General features: G+C 40.4%; 1 protein-coding gene across 2 annotated transcripts; it reads left to right on the top strand.

The window, feature by feature from the left end:
* The first annotated feature begins 907 nt into the window (after positions 1–907).
* LOC122656482 (protein CONTINUOUS VASCULAR RING 1-like) lies at positions 908–24,411 on the top strand. 2 transcript variants are annotated; one of them, XM_043851023.1, is made up of 8 exons: positions 908–1,162; positions 12,649–12,701; positions 21,780–21,889; positions 22,587–22,754; positions 22,840–22,937; positions 23,285–23,411; positions 24,081–24,183; positions 24,228–24,411. In XM_043851023.1, exons 1-7 carry the CDS (start codon positions 1,016–1,018, stop codon positions 24,176–24,178), a joined length of 801 nt encoding a protein of 266 aa, XP_043706958.1. In that variant the 5' UTR covers positions 908–1,015; the 3' UTR covers positions 24,179–24,183; positions 24,228–24,411. The 2 variants fall into 2 exon arrangements, with proteins under 2 accessions (XP_043706958.1, XP_043706955.1); XM_043851020.1 differs by having other exon boundaries at positions 911–1,162; positions 24,081–24,411.

Here is a 24,411-nt window from a genome sequence, read left to right as displayed (position 1 = left end):
AATCTCACTATGGATCTAGTAATCAGTATCGTATCGAATGGATTTGCTATTATTTTTTTACTCTTAATCCATATTGATCTATCGATACGGGATCAGTCGAGGAATCGGTATCGACCTCACTGATACTGATACAAATCAATCGAGACTGATCCGACACCAATTACTTAATACATAATTCACGCACACAAAATAATTGAAAGGAAAAATCTTGTTGTCACTGAGATGGTGACACATACATATTAACCATGGTTTTCATTGTATCATGTAGAATGGTGATGTGAAAATTTTAATTGTTGCGGTATCTAGAAAATGGTCTGAATTAACCACATGTCAAATTTTAATTTTAAATTAAATTATTATTTTTTTTGGTAGAAAAATTAAATTATTTCACATGCTAATAACTTTTGGGCTAAAATTTAAAACTTAACATGTGATTGAAGTGTCAAAAAATAGATCGACTTGATTGAATCAAATGAAATCTTACCGAAAACTCGGTCTAAGTTCAATTTATACGGGTAATTGATGATTTTTAGTCTTAAATTGACATTGAACTAAATGAATTTGCACTTTCCGAAACAAAGCAAACTAGGTGTTTTTTGGGATAAGAGGTCACTGCCTGGTTGCATTGCCTCTGCACCAATTTGGGGGCCAATGTGAGAACATGCAAGGGTATCAATATAGATTGGATTTTTTTATTTCACGGGGGATAGGATGGTAATTTCATACACTCTTATGTTTAATTTCGATTTTAATTGACACCCTTGCCCCTAGGGACTGTAGTCATCACCACATCCACAAATTTCTTCTCATCTAGTTAATACATGGTTACAAAATGAAATGTCACCAACGCGGTGATAAAAAGTTAAACCCATTAATTGAACTGTATAGTAGATGGGGAAAGGAAGGAAAGAAAGGAAAGGGGGAGAAGCAAAGAAGGAAAAAACAGTCAAGAGTGTTTGGTGGTGTGAGATACGCTGGAACGGAAAGGTGCCGTTTAGAAGCAAATTGGCGGTGAATGGTGATGGGAGATGACAAATCGTCGACTGTAATGGCGAGCAGAGATCGAGAGCTTCTCATACCTGTAGCTGACTCTGCCGACGAAGATGCTTCTTCTAAACCCTCTTCTTCATCTGCTGCTTCGTCTCATCACTCCGGTAGAGAGGTCAACCCCTTTACTCTCTATCTGTTTTCCCTTTTGTTCCTGTGTGGTTTGTTTTGTCTCAGTGAGTTTCTGGTGGCGCGTTTTCGCTCCAGGTCCCCCCCCCCGCCGTTTCGAATGGCTTTCTGAAAGAACCTCTTACTTGTTTTAATCGTTTCTTATAAAATTGGAAAAGAAAAAGAGCTTCTGAAGGAGCCTATTGCTTGTTTTAATCGATTCCTCATCCGAACTTCTCTCCACTATCTCATGTTTGGTTTTAGAGGCTTGGTGAATGACCTAAGTCCTTTTGTTACGTCAACAAGATCCCTTTTTCTTAATTCAGTTTTATATTTCTTACTTTTTAAGGGTTCCATATTTCAGATTTGTTAGTGGAAGGGTTCTCCACTTTCTTTTTTAAATTTTCTTTATAATTTTTGGTCTGTGGTTCTATCTATCCCTTTGTTGTTCTGCTCAAGGATGCTCTCCCTCCCCTTCCAAAAAAAATCTGAAAGGAAAAGAGCAATTCACTTGTTTTTATTGTGGATGGATTAAGATTAATAGCATTTGTCACAGTTCAGTAATTTAGCTCCAATTAAGTAATTAAGGAAAATTTTAGGATAATCAAGACTCTTAGTCTTAAGTATACTTATTTGGCGATAACGGTGAGAGAAGGAGAAATGGTTCCGATGAAGTGAGAAATGACAAGTAGAAGGCCAATAATAACTTGGGTTTTAAGTGGTGACGATGAGATGCCTGTTCATGATGATAATATATTAATATGGTTTATATAGGGTGGGACTGCGGAGTGCGGTTCTGGAAGCCGACTCCAAGTAGTTCAGCCAAGGATTATTTGAGTTTAGGCTAGTCTAATCAAGCATGTTATCGTCTGATGAATTATAGCTCCATCAAGGGCTGAGTTACAAGGTGTGGGAGGTTGGAAAGGTATTACACAGCTTTATATCATATATCATTTATTCATATCAGTAATTATGGAAAGTACTATTCTGAGTTGGATTGACTGAAGCATGTGATATCTACATTCTAGACATGCAAAAAGGATTATCATAAGAGTAAAATGGTCAAGTGAATGTGCTATTTGTTGTTACTTAGTTTTCTTGGATATAAGTAGATGAAGATGAAACCAAGGGCAAAGACTAGATTTAAGCTGTACATGGGTGCTGAGCTATGGCCCATAAACAAGTCTACAAAGATTATGCTATACAAGATTAGAGTTGTTCCTAATGCTACTCTTCCATTCGATAACCTGAGAAGATAGGCCTTGGAACTCCTTCAGGATGGAGGACTTGAGGGAAATAAAAAAAAGAAGTCTAAAAGCTTTCCAAATGTTTTACTCCACCGGCTGGGATGTACGTATAAACATCCATCGGTTCCTCTTCTTCCATAGGAACCAACAGGGTTGAATTCCAAAGCATTAGTCCCATATTATTTCCACAGCAACTGCCACGTCAGATTCTGACATCCTTGCTTGTGTAACTGTTACCTAGTAGATAATGATCTGTCATAAAAAAAATAGGGGGGGAGAAGTGGGTCTATCCTGATAATCAATGTTAATTATGTATCATTGTCACACTAGTCATGTGAATTACTTGTCATATGAGAAGATGTCCCATGTCCCCCCCCCCCCCCCCAAAAAAAAGTCTTGCTTCATTGGAGATGGTAAATGCAGAATGATAACCATGGAGGCCTGGAGGGGTGTTTAGTAGCCAACATTTTTCTGAACTTGGATTAAGAACAAATATATGTAATGATGTTTAGTCAGACATTATAGTGAAGAATCAGTTGTTAAGATTGAAGGCCAAGCGGTGCCCAAAATTACCATTTCAACTCTCTCCTTGGTTCTCCTTGTCAAGGAAGATATGATGGAAAATGCAGGATAAACTTTGATGGATGTCCTTTGTGAAATCTGGTTGGTTGTTGGATGAGTTAGCTAGAATGATGCATGACAGTAGTTATTAGCATACTCAGGCCCAATAGGTGGTGTGATTCAGCTAGGGTGGAGTTACATTCTCTACAGTGGAGGCTGGGTTGGCGTTTTGAATATTATGGGGGAGGGGAATGCGGCTAGCATCATCCGCTGGGTTAGGGAGAAAGGCTACTGTCAGTGGAGATTTATTCACCTTCTTAGACATATCATCCACGTGACTTATCAAGCAAGGTTTTAGTTTACGGTATAGGGTGAGCTTGTGCTCATCCAAAGCACTAGCGAAGGCTCTCCCATTCCCACTGGGACCCCGTCCCTCCCTGTATTATGGTAGAGATCTCTCCACAACAAGGAACCAAATCGCAATGGATTGGAGCCCTCCTTTTCCTTTCAATTAGTGTGATTCCCCGGTGTGGCTGGTCTCTACTACTACTTTTCCAAATCCGAAGAAGTTTTCCTAGAACTCCTTGGATCATTTGTGAATGGCTCAACCAATTACTTTGAAACACTAAAAAAGGGTTACTTGGTTTTTTTCTTTTATACAACATATGCACATACTTACGTTGATTCTTCCAATAGATCCCGATATCTATATTGGAAATAATCCCACTAGTGCCGCAATTGGCTACTGACCTGGAAGGAATGTTGGACAAGACAGTGATGGATAAGCTATTGATGATGCCGGTACTAAGCCAGATCGACTGGATCTGCTTTAAGCACTCAATCTAGATCTTCACTTGTAACAAGATATGCTTCTTATGTCACTGGCGATGGATCAATAACTGTATCTACTAATGATGTTACTCATGCTTTGCTTCTGCATATACTGGCTGGGTCGTCCATCCATTCCAATAAGAGCTAAGACCTCTCTTGTATCGGTATCAGTCAACGTTGATACCGATATGTATCGATATCTAAATCCGTGTTATCAAGTGAGCACCTCATTCGCTTGGAAATCGAGCATAGTTGTCACGACTTCTATGCGATCCAAGGCGCTTGAGGGGGCCTGGACGCAAGGTGACACCAACAAGGCTTCCAAGGCACTTGGATGCATAGGAAAGTAGTAAGTTACGCATCCCAAGTAAGATTGTCAATATAATTAGCAGTTTAGCCTATACGCACCCCAAGTAGGATTTGATGAAAGTAGTAAGTTACAATTTTGGAAACACATGGATGGATTAGTGCAAGGTTTTACTCAAGGAGAAAATATTATTTTAGGGGTTGATTTGAATGGACATGTTGGGAGAGACCGTAGAAGCTATGAAGGTATACATGGAGGATTTGGTTTTGGAGAGAGGAATGAAGAGGGGATTTCAGTTTTAGGTTTTGTCATAGAAGCCAAATAGATTTCTTTCTAACTAGAATGTTTGATAGGTTGTTATGCAAGGGCTGTAAGTTTATACCATGTTAGAGCCTAACCACACAACATAGATTTGTGGTAATGGATATATCTCTCATTACGCCGAATCGTAAGAAAGGTGAGCTTATTTGCCCTAGGATAAGGTGGTGGAGCTTAAAAAGAGATTCTTTGAAATCATTTGCTGATAACGTTGTCAAACAATGAAGGTGGGAATTTGATGGAGATACTAATACAACGTGGAACGAGATGACTACTTGTATTAAGAAGGTTGCTAAAGATATCCTAGGAAAATTGAAAGGAAAATGTCTTTCTGTTACGGAGACTTGGTGGTGGGATGATGACGTTCAAGCAACCATTAAGACTAAGAAAGGTAGTTTTAAGACATGGCAAGCAACTAAGGATTTAGAGGATTTAAAAAGTTATAATTTGCTAGAAATGAAGCTAAGAAGATTGTGGGAAAAGCAAGGGGGAAGAAATATGAAGATCTTTATAACTATTTGAGCACAAAGGAAGGGGAAAAAGCTATCTATAAGATGGCTAAAATGAGGGAAAGGATGAGAAGAGATTGCGACCATGTTAGATAGTTAAAAGTGAAGATGGTAAAGTACTAATAAGGTATGAAGACATTAAGAAGTGATGGAAAGATTATTTATACAATCTACTAAACGAAGACGTTTCGAGTAATAGTGTCTCGGAAGACTGCATCATCCACTAAGGCACCACATGTCGTAGATATATACGAAAAATTAGGGTGCCTGAAGTAAAAGAAGTTTTAAGGAGGATGTAAGTAGGAAAGGCACTAGGTCCAGATGGGGTCCCAATAAAAGTGTGAAGGGCTTAGGAATCTGTGGTTTATCTTGGTTAACCAAGTTGTTTAATAAGATTATGAGCACAAGTGCCAGATGAATGGAGGAGAAGCGTTGTGGTTCCAATTTATAAAAAATAAAGGTGATATTTAGAGATGTAACAACTATAGAGCCATAAAACTACTGCATCATACTATGAAATTATGGGAATGAATTATTGAAACTCATCTGAGACGAGAAACTACTATTACAGAGAACCAATTTGGTTCTATGCCAAGAAGATCCACTATAGAAGCTATTTACTTAGGAGACTCATGGAAAGATTTAGAGATTGCAAGAAGTATCTCCATATGGTCTTTATTGACCTAGAAGAAGCTTATGCTAAAGTCCCCTAGAGAGTAAATCTGGCAAGTATTACAGAAGATAAGTGCTTCAAGTAAATATGTGGATATAATTAAAGATATGTATGATGGTGTGGTGACTTGTGTAAGAATTGTTGGGGGGGGGGTCAAGGTAGTGAATTCCCATTTACAAGTGGGTTACATCAAGGATCAACTTTAAGCCCTTCTTTGTTTGCACTTATCATGGATGATTTAACCATAGACATTCAAGATGAGGTTCCTTGGTGTAGGTTTTTTGTTCATGATATTGTTTTGGTGAAATGAGAAAAGCAGGGATTAATTGCAAGTTAAAGTTATGGAGATCAACCTTGGAATCAAAAGGTTTTAGGATAAGTAGAACGAAGACGGGGTGTATGGTGTGTAACTTTAGTTGCACTAGGACGGATACTGAGTTGGTGAAAATTGATAAGAGGGAGATTCTGCAAAGTGATTATTTTAGGTGTAGCCCAATCATAAATAAAGAAGGTGACATAGAAAGAGAACTAAAATAGGATGGATGAAGTGGAGAGATGCATCCGGAGTGTTGTGTGATCGACATATTCTTTTAAAACTTAAAGAAAAATTTTATGGGACAGTCATACGACCTGCTAGGCTGCTACGATGCATGACATGGGATGTTGGGCACTTATGTAGCATATATAGATAAACTTAGTGTAGCTGAGATGAGGATGTTGAGATGGATGAGTGGCAAAACTAGCAAGGATAAAGTAAGGAATGATCATGTTAGAATTGATTTGGGAGTAGCTCCGAAACATGATAAGCTACGAGAAAGTCGCTTGAGGTGGCATGGCCATGTTCAATGAAGGCCTCTGGATGCTCTAATATAGAGGAGTGATTTGATTCAGATTGAAGGAGCTACAAGAGCCAGGCACAGACCTAAAATGACTCTAGGAGAAGTGGTGAGGAAAAACATGCACAACTTAGGCCTTGTATCAAGTATGACCTCAAATAGAGCTGATTGGAAGGTAAGGATCCATGTGGTCAACCCATTTAGTTGGGATAAGTCTGAGTTGTTGTTGTTGATTCTTAAGAGTGACTGAAAACCCTCACTTCCCTATGCCAGAACTCTGAGCATGTAGACAAGATCAAATTCATAATTTGGAAGGCCCAAGCACAAGGCCAAGGAGAGCTTAGAATGCCATGCTGAAGACACTGAATACTATATTGACATTGATGGAAGTTATGACCCTACCACAAAATATTGAGGTTGGGGTGCAATTCGATCAACCAATAGTCCAATACTAACAAGTTCATTGCAATATATGATAAATGGTGTAACAGGCAATCCAACAGAAGCTGAGCCAAAGGCTCTACAATTAACGGTACAAGGAGCAATGAAGGTTGGTGCTAGAAAAATCAGGATCTACAGACTGCATCGACATCCAGAGATGGCTCTACATTGAAGATCAAGCACTTTGCCATGGTAGTTATTTCCTCTACCATTTGAATGCTATCAACCTTGGAATCAAAAGGTTTTAAGATAAGTAGAACGAAGGCATAGTAATGTAGTCCTAGGTAGGACAAGTCCCACTAGGAGCCAGGGTACTAGGATCACTTAACAAGGCTGCTGGTTTGGGACAGCTTAGGCTAAATAGGGCAAAATTAGGGTTAAAACTAGGAGTTTGAGTTAGGGTTTTATGTAGTAAGGATATGCAGGTTTTTAAGAAGCTAATGGTATAGGTTTAATTAGGTTTGAATAAGAAATTAAAATTCCAGAAATTTAGGTTTAGGGTTTCGGGTTTTAGGATCTAGGCTGAAACCAGGGTTTTAATATGGAAGTTTGGGATCAGGTTCTGGTCGAGTGTTCCAGTGAGGGGGAAGAACATTTGATCAGCATATGGAGGGGAACTGATGGACAGAAGTGACTGATTTGGGAATCCTAGGGTTTTGGGGTTTTAGAGGGATGAGGGGATTAGGGTTTAGAGTTGTAAGTTGGGGCTGAGATGGCATTCGAGTGGAGGGTCTGCTGTGATGGATCTGTGGTTAGATTTTGAGTGTAAACTGATGAGGGAATAGGGCTGTAATAATTATAGATGAAACTAGGGTTATGGGAATCGATGTGGAGGGTGTAGGTCTAGGTTAGAAGATGAGAAGCAGCAAGGTAGTTGCAGGAAATTTAAAGAACGAACTTGTTTTGCAGGGGATCTGAAAACAGCAAGTAGGAACAGCTTGTAGAAGAAAAAGGACCTCCCGATCTACAAGATGCAAAGAGTCGCCGGAGTCCACCAGCCCTAACCCTTGATATGACTCACAAGACAGTTCTCTGAAGAGAGAAATAGCAGCAGCAATGGCTAACAGCAGGAAACGATTTTAAAAAAATATTAAACTTGGTGGGGGAGCTTGCCCACGATCTCTTATTAATAATAAGGCCATAGGCCAAACATAATACAACTCTAACTCCTCCTTTAGAATTGTTGGAGGGTTCTAATTTAAAACAACTTAAAAGACATTAAAGAGAAAGACCTAATTACCCCTATTGACTTAAACACACTTTAAAACACTTAAAGCTACTAGGATTCTTCATCAGCCAATAGGATATAAGATCCTACCAAGCCAATCACAAGTAATCACTTAAACTAAACCAATTGAACCAATTGGATGCAACCAATTTAAAACCGGTTCAATTAAAAACACAAAATAAAAACTAAGTATAGAAAGAAACTAAGCTAAGGCTCCTACTAAAACCCTAGTTTTAGGGTGGCTTCTTCAATTCGAGGAGGCTAGGATCTACATCACATAGTATATTGTGTGTAACTTTGGTTACACTAGGATAGATAATGAGGTGGTGAAAATTGAGGAGAGGGAGATTCCGCAAAGTGATTATTTTAGGTATCTGAGTTCAATCATAGATAAAGAAGGTGATATAGAGGATGATGTTTCACAGAGAATTAAAATAGGATGGTTGAACTGGAGAGGTGCATCCGGAGTGCTGTGTGATCAGTGTATTCCTTTAAAAATAAGGAAAATTTTATAGGAGTCTGTTGGTCCCCACTTTTAGCCAAGGGTAGGCCAAGAAACATGGCCACGTGGTTGAAACGTGAGGGGCGGCTGAGATAAAAGTGCATAGTAGTTGGTTATTGGAAAGGGGCCCACCACACTAGGAAGCAATCTGAAAATAGGAGATGCAATAGCTGGAATTACTTCATGAAGGGGTCATGTGCAAAATCAGGGACATGTGGCACTGGAACAAGGGGATTGTAGATACATGGGTGCGGCGGTTATGGCAACTACCAAATGGGAGCCTTTATGGGATCCATCTATAAAAGGCAGAAGTCTCCATTGAAGAGAGGACACCACAATCAACAATACAACACTCTATTATCTTTATTCCTTTTTTTTTTAACTTCCAGATGTAGTCTTTCATCTTTCCTTGTAATTTTTGCTGAAGTTGGCTTCCAGTCACCAATGCCTCATTGGCTCGTGTTTCAGGGGGCATTCAAGTAGGTCTTGCTTGGAGAATAACTCCAGCAATCTTGTCTTTTGGCCCGTGTTTCAGAAGGCAACCATCATCATCAAGTTGCAAACTTCATCAGTCTGTGGCTTGTAGAATTGTGGAAGCTTCATCAAATCCGTTTTTGGGAGATGCTTGGAGAACAACTCCAGCAATCTTGTTTTTTGGCCCGTGTTTCAGAAGACGACCATTAACATCAAGTTGCAAGCTCCATTAATCCATGGCTGGCAGAGTTGTGGAAGCTTCATCGAATTCGTTTTTGGGAGATTATGCGATTTGGTCGTAGAATAGTTGTAGTGTAAATACCAAGTTGTAAACCTCATCAATGTCGGATTTCACAAGTTGTACCGACTCCAATCGGATACATACTGCAAGTAAGCAACTTTGATTTTCAATCTTCTTCCTTTGCTTTGTCCATCGCAATTTTCTTTCACCCAAAAGACCTTAGAGCTACTCAGGCACAGAAAGATCCCATTTTTGTCTTGGTTAGAAGTCAGAACAGGCCGTTTCGCCTTGGCTGGAAGTTAGAACAGGCCGTTTTGGCCTGGCTTAGTAGGCCGTTTCATCTTAGAACAGGCCGTTTAGTCATTTAGAACAAGCCGTTTCGTCCTGGTCGAAAGTTGGAACAGGCCGTTTCCAGTTCCGTTTGGACCTGCGTCAAAGGCTTTGGCACGCCCGCGTTACCTCCACCACGTGTGTTGTGCCTCTGTGTGTAGGTGTTGGATTTTCCACCAACACATTTTGGCACGCCTGGTGGGACTCCAGAAAGCAAAATCGCGATGGCCTAAACGGAACTGGAAACGGCCTGTTCCAACTTTCGACCAGGACGAAACGGCCTGTTCTAAGATGAAACGACCTGCTTAGCCAGGCCGAAACGGCTTGTTCTAACTGGCGAAACGGCCTGTTCTAAGAGGCCGAAAACGGCCTGCTCTGACTTCTAACCAGGACGAAAAGGGGATCTTTCCGTGCCTGAGTAGCTCTAAGGTCTTTTGGGTGAAAGAAAATTGCGATGGACGAAGTAAAGAAAGAAGATTGAAAATCAAAGTTGCTTACTTGCAGTCTGTATCCGATTGGAGTCGGTACAACTTGTGAAATCCGACATTAATGAGGTTTACAACTTGGTATTTACGCTATAACTATTCTACGACCAAATCGCATAATCTCCCAAAAACGGATTCAATGAAGCTTCCACAACTCTGCCAGCCATGGATTGATGGAGCTTGCAACTTGATGTTAATGGTCGTCTTCTGAAACACGGGCCAAAAGACAAGATTGCTGGAGTTGTTCTCCAAGCATCTCCCAAAAACGGAATTGATGAAGCTTTCACAATTCTGCAAGCCACGGACTGATGAAGTTTGCGACTTGATGATGATGGTTGCCTTCTGAAACACGGGCCAAAAGACAAGATTGTTGGAGTTATTCTCCAAGCAAGACCTACTTGAATGCCCCTTGAAACACGAGCCAATGAGGCATTGGTGGCTGGAAGCCAACTCTAGCAAAAATTACAAGGAAAGATGAAAGACTACATCTTGAAAGATAAAAAAAAAGAATAAAGATAATAGAGTGTTGTGTTGTTGATTGTGGTGTCCTCTCTTCAATGGAGACTTCTGCCTTTTATAGATGGATCCCATAAAGGCTCCCATTTGGTAGTTTCCATAACCGCCGCACCCATGTATCTACAATCCCCTTGTTCCAGTGCCACGTGTCCCTGATTTTGCACATGAGCCCTTCGTGAGGTAATTCCAGCTATTGCATCTCGTACTTTTCAGATTGCTTCCTAGTGTGGTGGGCCCCTTTCCAATAACCAACTATTATGCACTTTTATCTCAGCCACCCCTCTCACGTTTCAGCCACGTGGCCATGTTTCTTTGCCTACCCTTGGCTGAAAGTGGGAACCAACAGAGTCATATGATCGGCTATGATGTATGGTGCAGAATGTTGGGTAGTTAAGAAGCATCATATAGATAAATTAAGTGTAGCAAAGATGAGAATGTTGAGATGGATGAGTGGCAAAACTAGGAAGGATAAAGTAAGGAATGATAATATTAGAGCTGATTTGGGAGTAGCTTCAATACATGATAAGCTACGAGAAGTTGTTTGAGGTGTCATGGCCATGTTCAACGGAGGCCTTTGGTTGCCCCAGTACGGAGGAGTGATTTCATTCAGATTGAAGGAACTAAAAGAGCCAGGGGCAGACCTAAAATGACCTTTAGGAGAAGTGGTGAGGAAAGACATGCATAGCTTAGTCCTTGTATCAAGTATGACCTCGCATAGAACTGATTGGAGGGCAAGGATCCATGTAGCCAACCCCATTTAGTTGGGATAAGGCTGAGTTGTTGTTGTGTTTGACTGCCATCAATTTTTTTCAAGCTTTTTGAACTTGTTCCCATCATGAAGTTCAGATAGATGATTCGTATTCTGCACACTTAATTAGTAGGTTTGCAGCTGGACAGAAGGCTGAGGAAAGACATGCATAGCTTTTAATAAGTTTGGCTTTGAACAGTGCTAATTGGAGAAAAAGGATCCATGTAGCCAACCCATGTAGTTGGGATAAGGCTGAGATGAGTTGCAGCTGGACAAAAAGATTCACCAGAAGCTAGCAATCTTGAACTCTAATTATAGATGTAGCTTTTTCTTCATCTTAGGTTTAATTAAAATTAATTGGTACCGTAAAAAAATATTGTTTTTAAGAGTATATTGTTGTAAAATAAACAAATAACATATATCTCAAAAGTGTATATATTGAATGGATAAGTTGGGAGATGAGGAAATATAAAGGAAAGAGTAGTAGTATTGTAGTAACAAACAAATAACATATATTGTTTTTTCCTGATTTAATGTGCAATGAAAAATCTACTAATTGGGGGTGAAGTCATGAAAGTATAGAGATCCAGAAGGACAATCTGAAGGCTAAAAATATTTGGAGATGTTTGCTTCAAAGGAAAATATGGCCTTTGATAGCTTGGATGGGTGAACAGGAATTAATGTGATAGCTTTGAATGCCTCCAACTTCTGATGAGGATGGAGCATTTTGTATGAAAATCTAAAAGCTGGTCGCTCCATACCTTCCCTTTGATTTTTATTTATCATTTTTTAGTTAGGATTTTATTTCCCATTTCTCCAGTTCTAGAGCTTTTTTTTTTCCTGTTAAAATCCTTCTGTGCTTTCTTAATTGGCTTACACCCTGCATCTCCAAAGTGGGTATGCAACCCATTCTTTCAGTTCCATGCAAATATCTAGGAATTGCTTTCTACCATTTCTAATCTCAATGGTCTTCTGCATATTGGTAGAATATCGAACCCTCTAATTTTTTGCAAAAGTTTCCCTGGTTGGCACCTTGGGGTCTACTACCCGTCCACAAAATTTCAGCCCAGTCCGATCTACCATGTTGCAGAAGTAGACACCGACCAAGGCTTCGTTATGTGGACAGCCAGACCAGAATATATATACTCTTGCTTATTAATCTTCTGCAGACTCTTTGTGCTTTCTTCTGATTCAGTCAGCTGGTTTTGGTGTCATATTAAATTGAAATAACTTTGTTATGGTACAGGCTTTCTGCAAAGTGGTTCGAAGCTGGGCTTCAAAAAAGTTTATGTCTGGGTGGTGAGTGTATGTTCAAATGTTCAAATGTGTGTTTGAATTCCTGTGCACATGCCTTCCTTTTGCTCACTTATTGCTTGATGTTGGATGACAGTAAAATTCATTATTTTCTTAAGCTTAATTTCAGTTGAGTTCTGTTCAGTCCTTTCTAATGTTCCATTACCACCTTTGCACTAATGCTGTTATCCAATCAGTAGGGCGGTGTATTGAACTCAGATCAGATTTGAGTGGTCCTAAGTTGATTCTGAGTGGTGAAGGTCACAAGAGTCAAATCAGCATATGTATGCATGAGCCCACACACATATTCATTTGAGGTGGTAATGGGAATCTTTTGGCACACTGTCAATAGGCAAGAGACCAAGCCGGTTTTGACCTCTCGTCAGATCATTGCTTCAGTTTTTAAATGCATAAATAGGACATGAGAAAGAGAAGATACAACATTTTAAGAAGTTTTCAATGCAGGGTAGTTGTATTTGGTAGGTGGAAAATCCATGACCAGGCTTATCATGACTTGGTTAAAAGGTTGCAGATGAAATGGCTTGGATCTTGTGGCATCCATGTGGAATCAGATCTCTCTTTGCACCACAATGTTGTGGGTCCTTTAGGAAAGGATGTAACTTTGTGCATTAGAAAAGAATTGATTCCAAACCCTGAATTAACCGTTCCTAATCTAATCTGAATCTTTGAATTGAATATTCTGTAATGAAGGACCGCCCTGCACATTATCATTTTATGTGTTAAGAATGTGGTATAATTCTAAACCCAAATGCAGATCTCTCTGACCAACCTTAACTCCCAAATTGAACTTAGATTTGAGCAATTCAACAAATAACAGCACTTTAATCCTGAGTGGATTCTGCATCAAGGATTTGTAACTCTGAAAGCAGATACCAATTGGTTGCATCTTTAGATCTGTTCATGCCCCAGCTAAATGATTGTGAATAGGATGGTATGGAAAAAAGATTGAAAGATAGCCATTGGGAGTCCTAAAGGATGCAGTTCAGCCGCAGGCACAGCATCCTTTTGCATGACATAGGTGAAGTCCTTGTACTGCATATATGCAAAACACTCTAATCATTGTATTGATGTCTATCCTTGAATTCCAGGTGAGCTGGATAGCTTTAACTTTCATGTAGGGCTTGGTATGCCATGCATTGTGATGTAGATTGAAGCATGAAGAAGAAAGGATCCAAACACTGACCATGTTACTGTTCACAGAACACTGTTTACTTGTTACTGTGCACGTGGTACTGTTTACATGAACAGTGTTGTGGACCTTTTTTGGTAGAGATTTGGTGGATCTTGATGGGGGATCAATTATTATTTTGATGTTATTCCGTTTTGATCACAAAAGGGTAGAGTTTCTATTATGTTAGGTTGCTATTTTATTTACTTTCTACAACAACAACAATCTCAGCCTTATCCCAACTTAATGGGGTCGGCTACATGGATCCAAACAAGACAAAGGAAAACTGAGGTCTAGATAAAAAAAGGGAATGAAGAGATGGGAAATGCGGTGAGCAATGGAAAATGGGAAATGACAAATGAGAGATGAAAAATAAAAAGGAAAATTGAAAAATGAAAGTAAGAGGAAATAGGCACAGCCCAACAAGATGGGAGAATCTCAGCTAAATGGGGTCTGCTACATGGATCCTTGCCCTCCAATAGGCCCTATTTGAGGTCATACTTGGCACAAGACCTAGACTATGCATGTCCAGGGCCTCACAACTCCTATACTCATTTTAGGCCTGCCCCTAGCTCTTTTAGCTCCTTCAATCAGGATCATATCACTCTTCCTTACTGGGGCATCCGTAGGCTTCTGTTGAACATGGCCATGCAATTTCAACCGACTCTCTCGGAGCTTGTCATTGATCGGGGCAACTCCCAAGTCAGTTCTAATACGTTCATTCTTTACTTTAACTTTCCTAGTTTTTTCCACACATCCATCTTAATATCCTCATCTCAGCTACACACTTCTCAGTATGAGACTTCTTAAGTGCCCAACATTCTACCCCATTCATTATAGTTGGTAGTACTACAGTCCTATAGAACTTTCCTTTAAGCTTTGAAGGAATACATCGGTAATGTAGCTCTAAATAGGATAAGGATCCTATTAGAAGCCAAGCAACAGGATCTCAATGGACTGCTGGTTCGAATGGGCAGAATAGGTAAACTAGAGCAGAATTAGGGTTAGGATTAGGTATTTGAGCTAGGGTTTTATTTAGTAATGATGTGCAGGTCAAAAGGAAGCTAATGGAATAGGTTTGGAATAGGTTTAAACAGAAATTAAAATTCTGAAATTCTAGGGTTAGGGTTTTGGGTTTTGGGATTAAGAACTTAGGTTGAGATTAGGGTTTTTTAATGGGAGATTAGGGCTAGGGTTAGGATCAAATTTTCCAAGTAGAAAGGGAAAGGTTCGATCCAAGTATGAGAGGTTTTTGATGGTTAGAAGTACTGATTCTCGAATTTTAAGGTTTTTGGGGTTTAATGGAGTTGGGGGATTTTAGGGTTTGAGAGACAAATAAGGTAGCAGCTTGGGGTTGAGTATAGGTAGTGGTATGAAGGGGCTGCAGTCTGAATCTGACTGAATTCTGATAATGGATGAAGGTTTAATGTAACCTAGATGATCTAGGGTTTAAGGGAATCGATGGGATTCAAATAAAATAAAAGGGGAATGATTGGGAGGGAGGATGAATGGAAAAAAACAGAATTTAAACTTCAAACTAACCACTGGAATCCACCGGCAGCAGCTTGACCATTGAAGGAACCTCTCGATCGTCTCGATGCAAGGAGTCGCAAGAATCCACCCACCCTATCCACCTTGAAATCCACAAGGATGCACTCACAAAGGAGCAGGAACAGCAGCAGCAGTCGGCCAGCAGCAGAAACAGTCTTTTTTTTTCAAATTTCAATGTGGGGGAGCCCTCCACGATTTACTATATTAATAAGATGGCTTTATGCCAAGTCCTAGTACAATTTAAAGTCTTTTCCTTCAAAAATCGTGGAAGGAAGAGATTTAATCTAACTTAACTAATTTCAAACAGTAAAAGATCTATTTAACCCTACCAACTTAAGTTAAAAAATATCTAACTTAAAATAACTAATGTAAAAGAAGATTCCATATTAGCCAATAGGATATAAGGACCTATTAACCAATAGGAACACTTCACTTAAATTAGACCAATTGAACCAATGGGATGCAACCAATTCTAAACCGGTTCAATCTAAAAACAGAAAAATAAAGCCAAGTATGGAAAATAATAATCCTAATCTATGGCTCCCTATTCAAGCCCTAAGTTCAGGGCTTCTTCTTCTTCTTCTTCTTTCTTGGAGCTGCATCAACTCTCCCCGTCTTGAAATCATTCTTCCCCGATGAATGGCTGGAGATCACCAAATGGTCTTCCAAATCAGGATCAAGTTTCTTGAATTCATCTTCCACGGATGGTTCAAGCTTGTATGCGGACAGCAGCTCTTTGACGGATGAAGAAGGCTGGAATTCTGGCTGGGCAGCAGCCTCTTGAAGTACCATAAGAACACCTCGTAAATCATCATCATCAAAGTAATTAGCCACATTATATTCATCATCAGGAGGGAGTGCATAAATATGATTTGCGCCTTGGTCTTCGTCTTCACCTTGAACTTCTTCCTTTTCAGCCACATTGATAGGCTTCTTCTTGTGTGGGCAGTCCCTAGCAATATGCCCCTTGTCTTGACAGTAATAACAAGTGAAGGGGTCATTTCAGCCCATAGGAGCTTTGCCCTTATCATCTCCACACGTGGGGGAACAGCAGGGCGAGAGGTACTGCCTATAGAGGAGCCTTGTTTTGAGGTACTAGTGTTGATGTAGGTCGGCTTGGAAGTAGAACCCGGCTGTTTACTTGAAGCTAATAGCTCCTCTGCTTTCAAGGCCTTCTCAAAACAATCTCGAACGTCTGCAACGTCAACCACCCCAATTATCCTGTTGATCTCACTTGACAGACCCAACCTGAACCGGGAAAGCATTTGGATGCCCTCCTCCCTAATGCCAGTGCGAGAAGAAAGAGCATTGAATTGCCTCATGTACTCAGTTACAATTATGGTTCCTTGGCGGAGGGAGTTGAATTTATCCTGTAGCTGAGACCTGAAGTGCCTTGGCAGGTATTGCTTACTCAGGTCGTATTTCATGTCTTCCCAAGTATGGGGTGCAGTACCATTAAAGTCCATCTCTCTTTCAGCGGTTCTCCACCACTCACGTGCTGGTCCGACAAGTTTAACAAGGACTAACTTCATTTTCCCCTCTTCAGACAGGTCATACCAGTTGAAATAATCTTCTATTGCAGCAAGCCAGTCATAAAATACCTGGGGGTCAGAGTGACCATCGAATTCCTTCAGCTCAAGCTTCACCTTTTGGTTGCCTGTATAGCGCCGATTAGTACCCTGGTTTCCAGTGAAGTAGGACCTCATATACTCCTCAAAGGTAGGCTGCCGACCTCTGTCTCTGTCCTGGTCTTCTCTATCTCTGTCTCTGTAGCCTCAGTGGTGATCTCTGTGTTCCCGAGAAGGTTCACGGGCATATCTAGGTCTGTCCCGACGGTCTCTGTAATGATCTCTACCATCCCTATCATCTCAGTCAGCTCTGAATCTGTCCCTGTGACCTATGTGTCCATCTCTATAACCCCTGTAGTCATCTCTGGGGCTCCCATCTCTGTCAGGCAGCCTTTGTACCACTGAATGGAGTTGGTACCTGTCTTCTTCTATGGGTACATTGCTGTCCCCATTAAGTACAAGTTGTCTATGCTCAATTACTTGCAGCCTCTCAGCAATAGCTCTCTGTTCAGCTCTAAAATCTTCAACCAAAGTCTTCTGGTCAGCAGTAAATTTCTGAAACATCTCTAACATTGCTGCCATAGGGTCGGGTGGTTGTGGCAGCACCGGATTGCCATGTTCATCCATGGCTCTGATACCAAATAATGTAGCTCTAAATAGGATAAGGATCCTATTAGAGGCCAAGCAACAGGATCTCAATGGACTGCTGGTTCGAATGGGGAGAATAGGTAAACTAGGGCAGAATTAGGGTTAGGATTAGGTATTTGAGCTAGGGTTTTATTTAGTAATGATGTGCAGGTCAAAAGGAAGCTAATGGAATAGGTTTGGAATAGGTTTAAACAGAAATTAAAATTCTGAAATTCGAGGGTTAGGGTTTTGGGTTTTGGGATTAAGAACTTAGGTTGAGATTAGGGCTAGGGTTAGGATCAAATTTTCCAAGTAGGGAGGGAAAGGTTCAATCCAAGTATGAGAGGTTTTTGATGGTTAGAAGTACTGATTCTGGAATTTTAGGGTTTTTGGGGTTTAATGGAGTTGGGGGATTTTAGGGTTTGAGAGACAAATAAGGCAGCAGCTTGGGGTCGAGTATAGGTAGTGGTATGAAGGGGCTGCAGTCTGAATCTGACTGAATTCTGATAATGGATGAAGGTTTAATGTAGCCTAGATGATCTAGGGTTTAAGGGAATCGATGGGATTCAAATAAAATAAAAGGGGAATGATTGGGAGGGAGGATGAATGGAAAAAAACAGAATTTAAACTTCAAACTAACCACTGGAATCCACCGGCAGCAGCTTGACCATTGAAGGAACCTCTCGATCGTCTTGCATCCACCCACCCTATCCACCTTGAAATCCACAAGGATGCACTCATAAAGGAGCAGGAACAGCAGCAGCAGTCGGCCAGCAGCAGAAACAATTTTTTTTTTTTCAAATTTCAATGTGGGGGAGCCCTCCACGATTTACTATATTAATAAGATGGCTTTATGCCAAGTCCTAGTACAATTTAAAGTCTTTTCCTTCAAAAATCGTGGAAGGAAGAGATTTAATCTAACATAACTAATTTCAAACAGTAAAAGATCTATTTAACCCTACTAACTTAAGTTAAAAAGATATCTAACTTAAAATAACTAATTTAAAAGAAGATTCCATATTAGCCAATAGGATATATAGACCTATTAACCAATAGGAACACTTCACTTAAATTAGACCAATTGAACCAATGGGATGCAACCAATTCTAAACCGGTTCAATCTAAAAACAGAAAAATAAAGCCAAGTATGGAAAATAATAATCCTAATCTATGGCTCCCTATTCAAGCCCTAAGTTCAGGGCTTCTTCTTCTTCTTCTTCTTCCTTCTTGGAGCTGCATCAATCGGTCACAGTGTCACACAACACTCCGGACGCACCTCTCCACTTAATCCAACCCACTTTATTTCTCTGTGAAACATCGTTCTATGTCACCTTTTATGATTGACTCCAGATATCTAAAATAGTCGCTTTGCGGTAACTCTTTCGTCAATTCGTACCATTTCAGTATCCATCATAGTATGACTAAAATTACAAATCAAATACTCCGTCTTTGTTCTACTAATCTTAAAGCCTCTTGTTTCCAAGGTTGATCTCCATAGTTCTAACTTGGCGTTAATCCCTGCTTTGGTCTCATACACCAAAACGGTATCATCGGCGAAGAGCATACACCACGGGACCTCGTCTTGAATGCTCTTGGTTAGGTCGTCCATGATAAGCATAAATAGATAAGGGCTTAAAACTGATCCCTGATGTAACCAATCGTAATTGGGAATTCCTTGCTCTGGCCTCCCACTAGTCACCACTCCCTCATACATATTTTATTTACTTTCTATTTTGGTTAAAAGCTAGGAAGGTAAGTTGTCTTTGACTTTTCTTGCTGTACAGTCCCAATATTGACTTCTGAGGGACTTTCTGTTTTGCTTTATTTCCTTTCTTGTAATAGCAACTATCACTATATATTTAATGGACCATTGGGTGTCCTTCCAATGATTTGAATGAATGAAAATAAAAACGTCAACCATGGGTGCTGTGAGAGGCAGTAGAATAGGAGAGAGTCCTATGTGAGGTCAGAGACCCTGAGGTGAGAGGCCTAGGTGCAAGTGAGAGACTCAAACCATCTATCCCCTTCTTCCTTGATTTGTCAACCATGGGTGCTATGAGAGGCAGTAGAATAGGAGAGAGTCCTATGTGAGGTGAGAGACCTTGAGGTGAGAGGCCTAGGTGCGAGTGAGAGACTCAAACCATCTATCCCCATCTTCCTTGATTCCTGTTTTATTCTTCATCTTTTATTTATTGTTCTTCGAGTTAACCTGCAATTGAAAGACGAAAGCTTGATATTTCTGCTGAAAGTTGCTGTTGGTTCTTAGAGTATTGATCCTCCTGTAGTGTTGGTTCTTTGTTGAACTAGTTCTACATTATGTAGGTTTTGGGAGATGAAACCTTTCTATCATCAGTAGTTGTAGGGAATGGATTTATGAATTGTTTTTGTATGGATAGGAGGGGTTATGTTCTGTCCTAGAACCCTTCATCTACTTGAAAGCAAATAATAGGACAACGACCTTTCATTTCTGAAGAAGGGACCATGGGTTGATGCTTGTGTCAGGATCTTAAAATACTGGAGAGGCAATGGACGGAAGACATAGGCCCCGAATCATTATCAAATGGTGTCATGAGAGTTTGGTTTAAATCTATTGAAATTGCTCTCCGTTAGGCATTGTTTCCTTTAGGAGTAGCTCCGATAAATGAAAAGTTGAGAGAATATTGTTTGAAATGGCCTGGACATGTAAAACAGAGGCCTTTGAATGCTCCAGTAAGGAGCAGTGATGTGATTCAGATTAGAGGAGTTAAAAGAGCCAGATGTAGGCCTAAAATGGCCGTAGGAGAAGTGGCAAGTAAAGTCATGTATAGCTTAGGACTAGTAACCAGCATGTCTTTGAATAGAGCTGATTGGAGAAAGAAGATCATGTAGCCAACCCATTTAGTTGTGGATAAGACTGAGTTGAGGTCATCATTTCCTTTTGGGGTACATAAACGAATGTAACGTTTCTCTTAGACCCGGTTACATTACAAAATGTGTGAAACAGAAATTTCACGAATTGTGAGACTGTTGCTTGGCCCTAACGTTCCAGTCCTTGTCAAATTCGTCGGAGATCCATTACCTTTGACTGGCGATGGACTGACTGGTTCCAAGTTCCAACAATTCTGAACCTTTCAAATTGGATGATCAGACTGTCATACCAGACTCAAATAATTATCATGTCTAAAAATATTAGTTTAATATGTTCAATACCAGACTCGGACTACACGACAAGACATGAGAACTCTTATGAATAGCCTTGGCATGTCATTGAGGATGACTCCAGGACGTAATATTATTGAGTTTCTCTTTTGTGTTTTAACTGTTTGAACAATCCTGCCTGGGCTGTCATATTAACACTGGATGGCTGGAAAGTTTCAGCCTCTTGTATGCTTTTAGAATAAATTTTCATTGCATATTGACTTGTGAAACTGTGTTTGTGTGTGTCTGTTGTGGGAGACCATAGTGCGCTTCTTAAACAGGGATGGCAATGGAGCGGGTCAGACAGATAGTATGTTTCACTCATTCCCTATTCAGGTGCTATAGGGTGGAGACATGTTTACCAAAATGACGGTTGTTGTACTTTTGTAGCTTCCTTAAATGAAATAGGCAGGTCTCCTTTCATAATTTGAAGAAGAGAGAAAATTAGTTGAACTTGGTATTTTACTGTAGCATTGGCATAAATTATTTAAGGGCTGATGTTCTCTGTGCCGCAGCGCAGCCTGCGCCCAGACACATGGACCTGCCATTCAGGGGGGCAGGGTGGTCATTTCACCCACCCCATGTGTCTGGGCGCAGCCTGCGCCACCGGCACAGAGTACTTTTGGCCATTATTTGAAATGTGGTGGCCCTTGAAGATTCCAATTGTCCTCATATCAGTGTAAAATAGTCTTCCAAGGAAATAGTTCCCACCAGCTACCCTTAATTGGATTTAATTTAGTGTGATTTGTGAACTTCCTGTTGTGCTTGGTAATAGCTAGTGTTGATGAATGAAACTTTAAGATGGACTAGGTAAGCTTTTTCCCTTCATAGATCTTGGAAAGCATTTATCAATGAGTTTTGTTGTGGATCAGGGAGTTCCAATTTATTTAGTTGACAATTTGGTCTATTTATTTAGTGGTGCATACTGTGCTTTTTTGTTGAAACTGTCTCTTAACAGTTTGGATTTTGCAGTGTCATCATATTCCCAATAGCGATCACATTCTACATTACATGGTGGTTTGTTCATTTTGTGGATGGGTTTTTCTCTCCAATCTATGCTCAACTTGGAATCAACATCTTTGGTATGTATACTTTTCCAGTCTAGGACTCTCCCTTTTTGTGCAAAATGTGGCAACTTAATGTAATATACTATGAACTGCTCATTTTACAATAGCTGGAAGATATTATTTAGATATGTGAATTATGTAATGGTTGAGCACAGATGGAGCTAAACCGTCTAGTCTGTTGAGGATTTATTTCATATACTATACAAATTATGGGCAAGGGTTTCCCACGCTGTCGGTGTTGGGGGAATCTCCCACACCACACCAATCAGCGTGTGGGAATCGGTTTCGTCAATGGGGACCCACAAGGTCAGGGGGGAGAGAGAGTGTTAGTTATGTGAGAGGGTGAGGGAAAGAATCCCCATACCTGTTGCATGTTTGACTCTCCCCCCAATCGGATGTGTCATCCTGTAATTCCCTCCCCCCTGGTCATCCTCTCCTCTTGGAGTTGGGACGCCACCTCTGGCCTCCTCTTTGGCTGCCATCCTAGTGGCCTATAGGTCCTCGACAGGAATTACCCAAAAAAATTTATAAAATATGGAAAATCCTTGACAGAGATTTGCCATTTATAATTCTTGCAATGTGTTGATATTGCTCCTTCCACCCCCGGCCGCGGGGGGGGGGGGATTCTTAACTTGTAATGCAGTTATTATTTCTTAAATAAAAAAAGTTATAATGCAGTTGGTTTGATATTTTGACTTATCATATGGATCAGGTCTTGGGTTTGTAACTTCAATCACTTTCATCTTCTTGGTTGGGGTGTTCATGTCCTCTTGGCTGGGGGCATCTGTACTAAGCCTCGGGGAGTGGTTTATCAAACGGATGCCATTTGTCCGTCACATCTACAATGCATCTAAGCAAATTAGTGCTGCTATATCACCTGGTATGCTTAATCTATTTCTTTTTCATGCTCTTTGCAAATATTTAATATTGCAATTACTGAATGATTTCATTACCTATTACTACAGATCAGAACACCCAAGCTTTTAAGGAAGTTGCCATCATAAGACATCCACGCATCGGAGAATATGCATTTGGGTTCATCACTTCAACTCTCGTCCTTCAGGTCTGAATGGATACATGCTGCACCTTCTTGCATAATGAGCTAGGCACAGTTCAATCCTTCTAGGTTCTCTGCTCAATCAAATGGTTCAAACTTCAAAGATTGGATCTGGATATTTGTGCTCTTGGCACTTCCCTGAAAGGGATTCAACAGCCATTCTATGTTTTGAAAAAGAGGGAGGGGGATTGAAGGATCTTTGAATTGGTCCATGCATGTCCTTTCCACATAAACATTACAAACATCCCCTAGACTTGAACCAAATTTAGCACACTGCATCTTGAAGTTATGCTATTTTACATTTCTCTTCTGCTAAGGTCATTACATGCTAAACCTTTTGTCTGCCAATACAGAATTATTCAGGAGAAGAGGAACTGTGCTGTGTGTACGTACCTACTAATCATCTTTACCTTGGTGATATATTCCTCGTCAACTCCAACGATGTCATCAGACCAAATCTGTCAGTTCGTGAAGGAATTGGTAAGTTCGATATTACATGTGTTTTTTGATATTGGCATTGTTATTATCTTCTTGAGAAATGCTCATTAGTCACTGTAGGATGACAGGGAGGTGTCTTCCTGCCCCTGCTTTCCAAATGACTTGCATCAGAGCCATTGGGATCCATTTGTAGTTGTGTGTACCCACAAAGGTCATTTAAACTTGGCTCAAGTGTCTGATTTGTGGAATTTTTACTGGAACATTTTGGGGTCACTGGCTTACAGCAATGTCTTTGAAGACTGACAAGGCACCGGAATTTTCATGCCTTGCAGTAGGTTGATCTGACCACCCAAGCCTAGTGGTCGGACCTGGAATATTTTTTATCCTGGGCAATTGACTGTTAAAGCAGAAAGGTGGTTGTTCTACGTGGTTGATCAGTGGCCGAATTATCCAGGTTTGATGGTCGTATAGAATATCGATCTAGAGTACCTTTATATGTGTTGGATGTGGTCTGTTGGGTCCCTGCTCCTCTATATGCCATCCATTTATACAGCATGGGCCAGAAATATTCCTCCTTTCCTCTGGCCTAAGCCCCACTTTAATTCAGTGTCAGCCATATATTAGTTGGAGTCATTATGGAACTCTTCCACAGAATCTGTTGTGCCATTGTTCTACCTGGACTTGACCTGTTCTATTGTGCTGTGAATGCAGAGATTGTTATTTCTGGGGGCATGTCGATGCCCCAGATCCTGTCAACTGTGGATCCTCATATAATCCAGGTAGACAGAAGTACATCCAGTAGAAAATGAAGATGGAGTTGAGCACGGCCGGCTTGTGGTTTTTAACTGACCCAGTTTGCTGTTTGAGATTGGAAAAGGCCACATTTATTTGTCACATTATGCCTGCAGAATTGGAATGTTGTGTTTTTTGCTAGTTAAAATGGGATTCTGATAGCATCTGTAGCATTCCTTTTAAGGATACACAATAATCCCATGTACAATATTGTTGTGGTTCAATTAATGTAGATTAAGTGACTTTCAAT

The sequence above is a fragment of the Telopea speciosissima genome, chromosome 3 (assembly GCF_018873765.1).
Source record: "Telopea speciosissima isolate NSW1024214 ecotype Mountain lineage chromosome 3, Tspe_v1, whole genome shotgun sequence".
NCBI lineage: Eukaryota > Viridiplantae > Streptophyta > Magnoliopsida > Proteales > Proteaceae > Telopea > Telopea speciosissima.
Note: the sequence above shows the minus strand (reverse complement) of the source record. Positions and strands in the feature narration are given on the sequence as shown.

What these genes read in the sequence shown, in the direction of transcription:
- LOC122656482 (XM_043851023.1), top strand. Translation starts at nt 1,016, where the DNA reads ATGGTGATGGGAGATGACAAATCGTCGACTGTAATGGCGAGCAGAGAT. An exon ending in TAGTGCTGCTATATCACCTG is followed by an intron (nt 22,755 to 22,839) that starts GTATGCTTAATC and finishes CTATTACTACAG; the next exon opens with ATCAGAACACCCAAGCTTTT. An exon ending in GTCAGTTCGTGAAGGAATTG is followed by an intron (nt 23,412 to 24,080) that starts GTAAGTTCGATA and finishes CTGTGAATGCAG; the next exon opens with AGATTGTTATTTCTGGGGGC.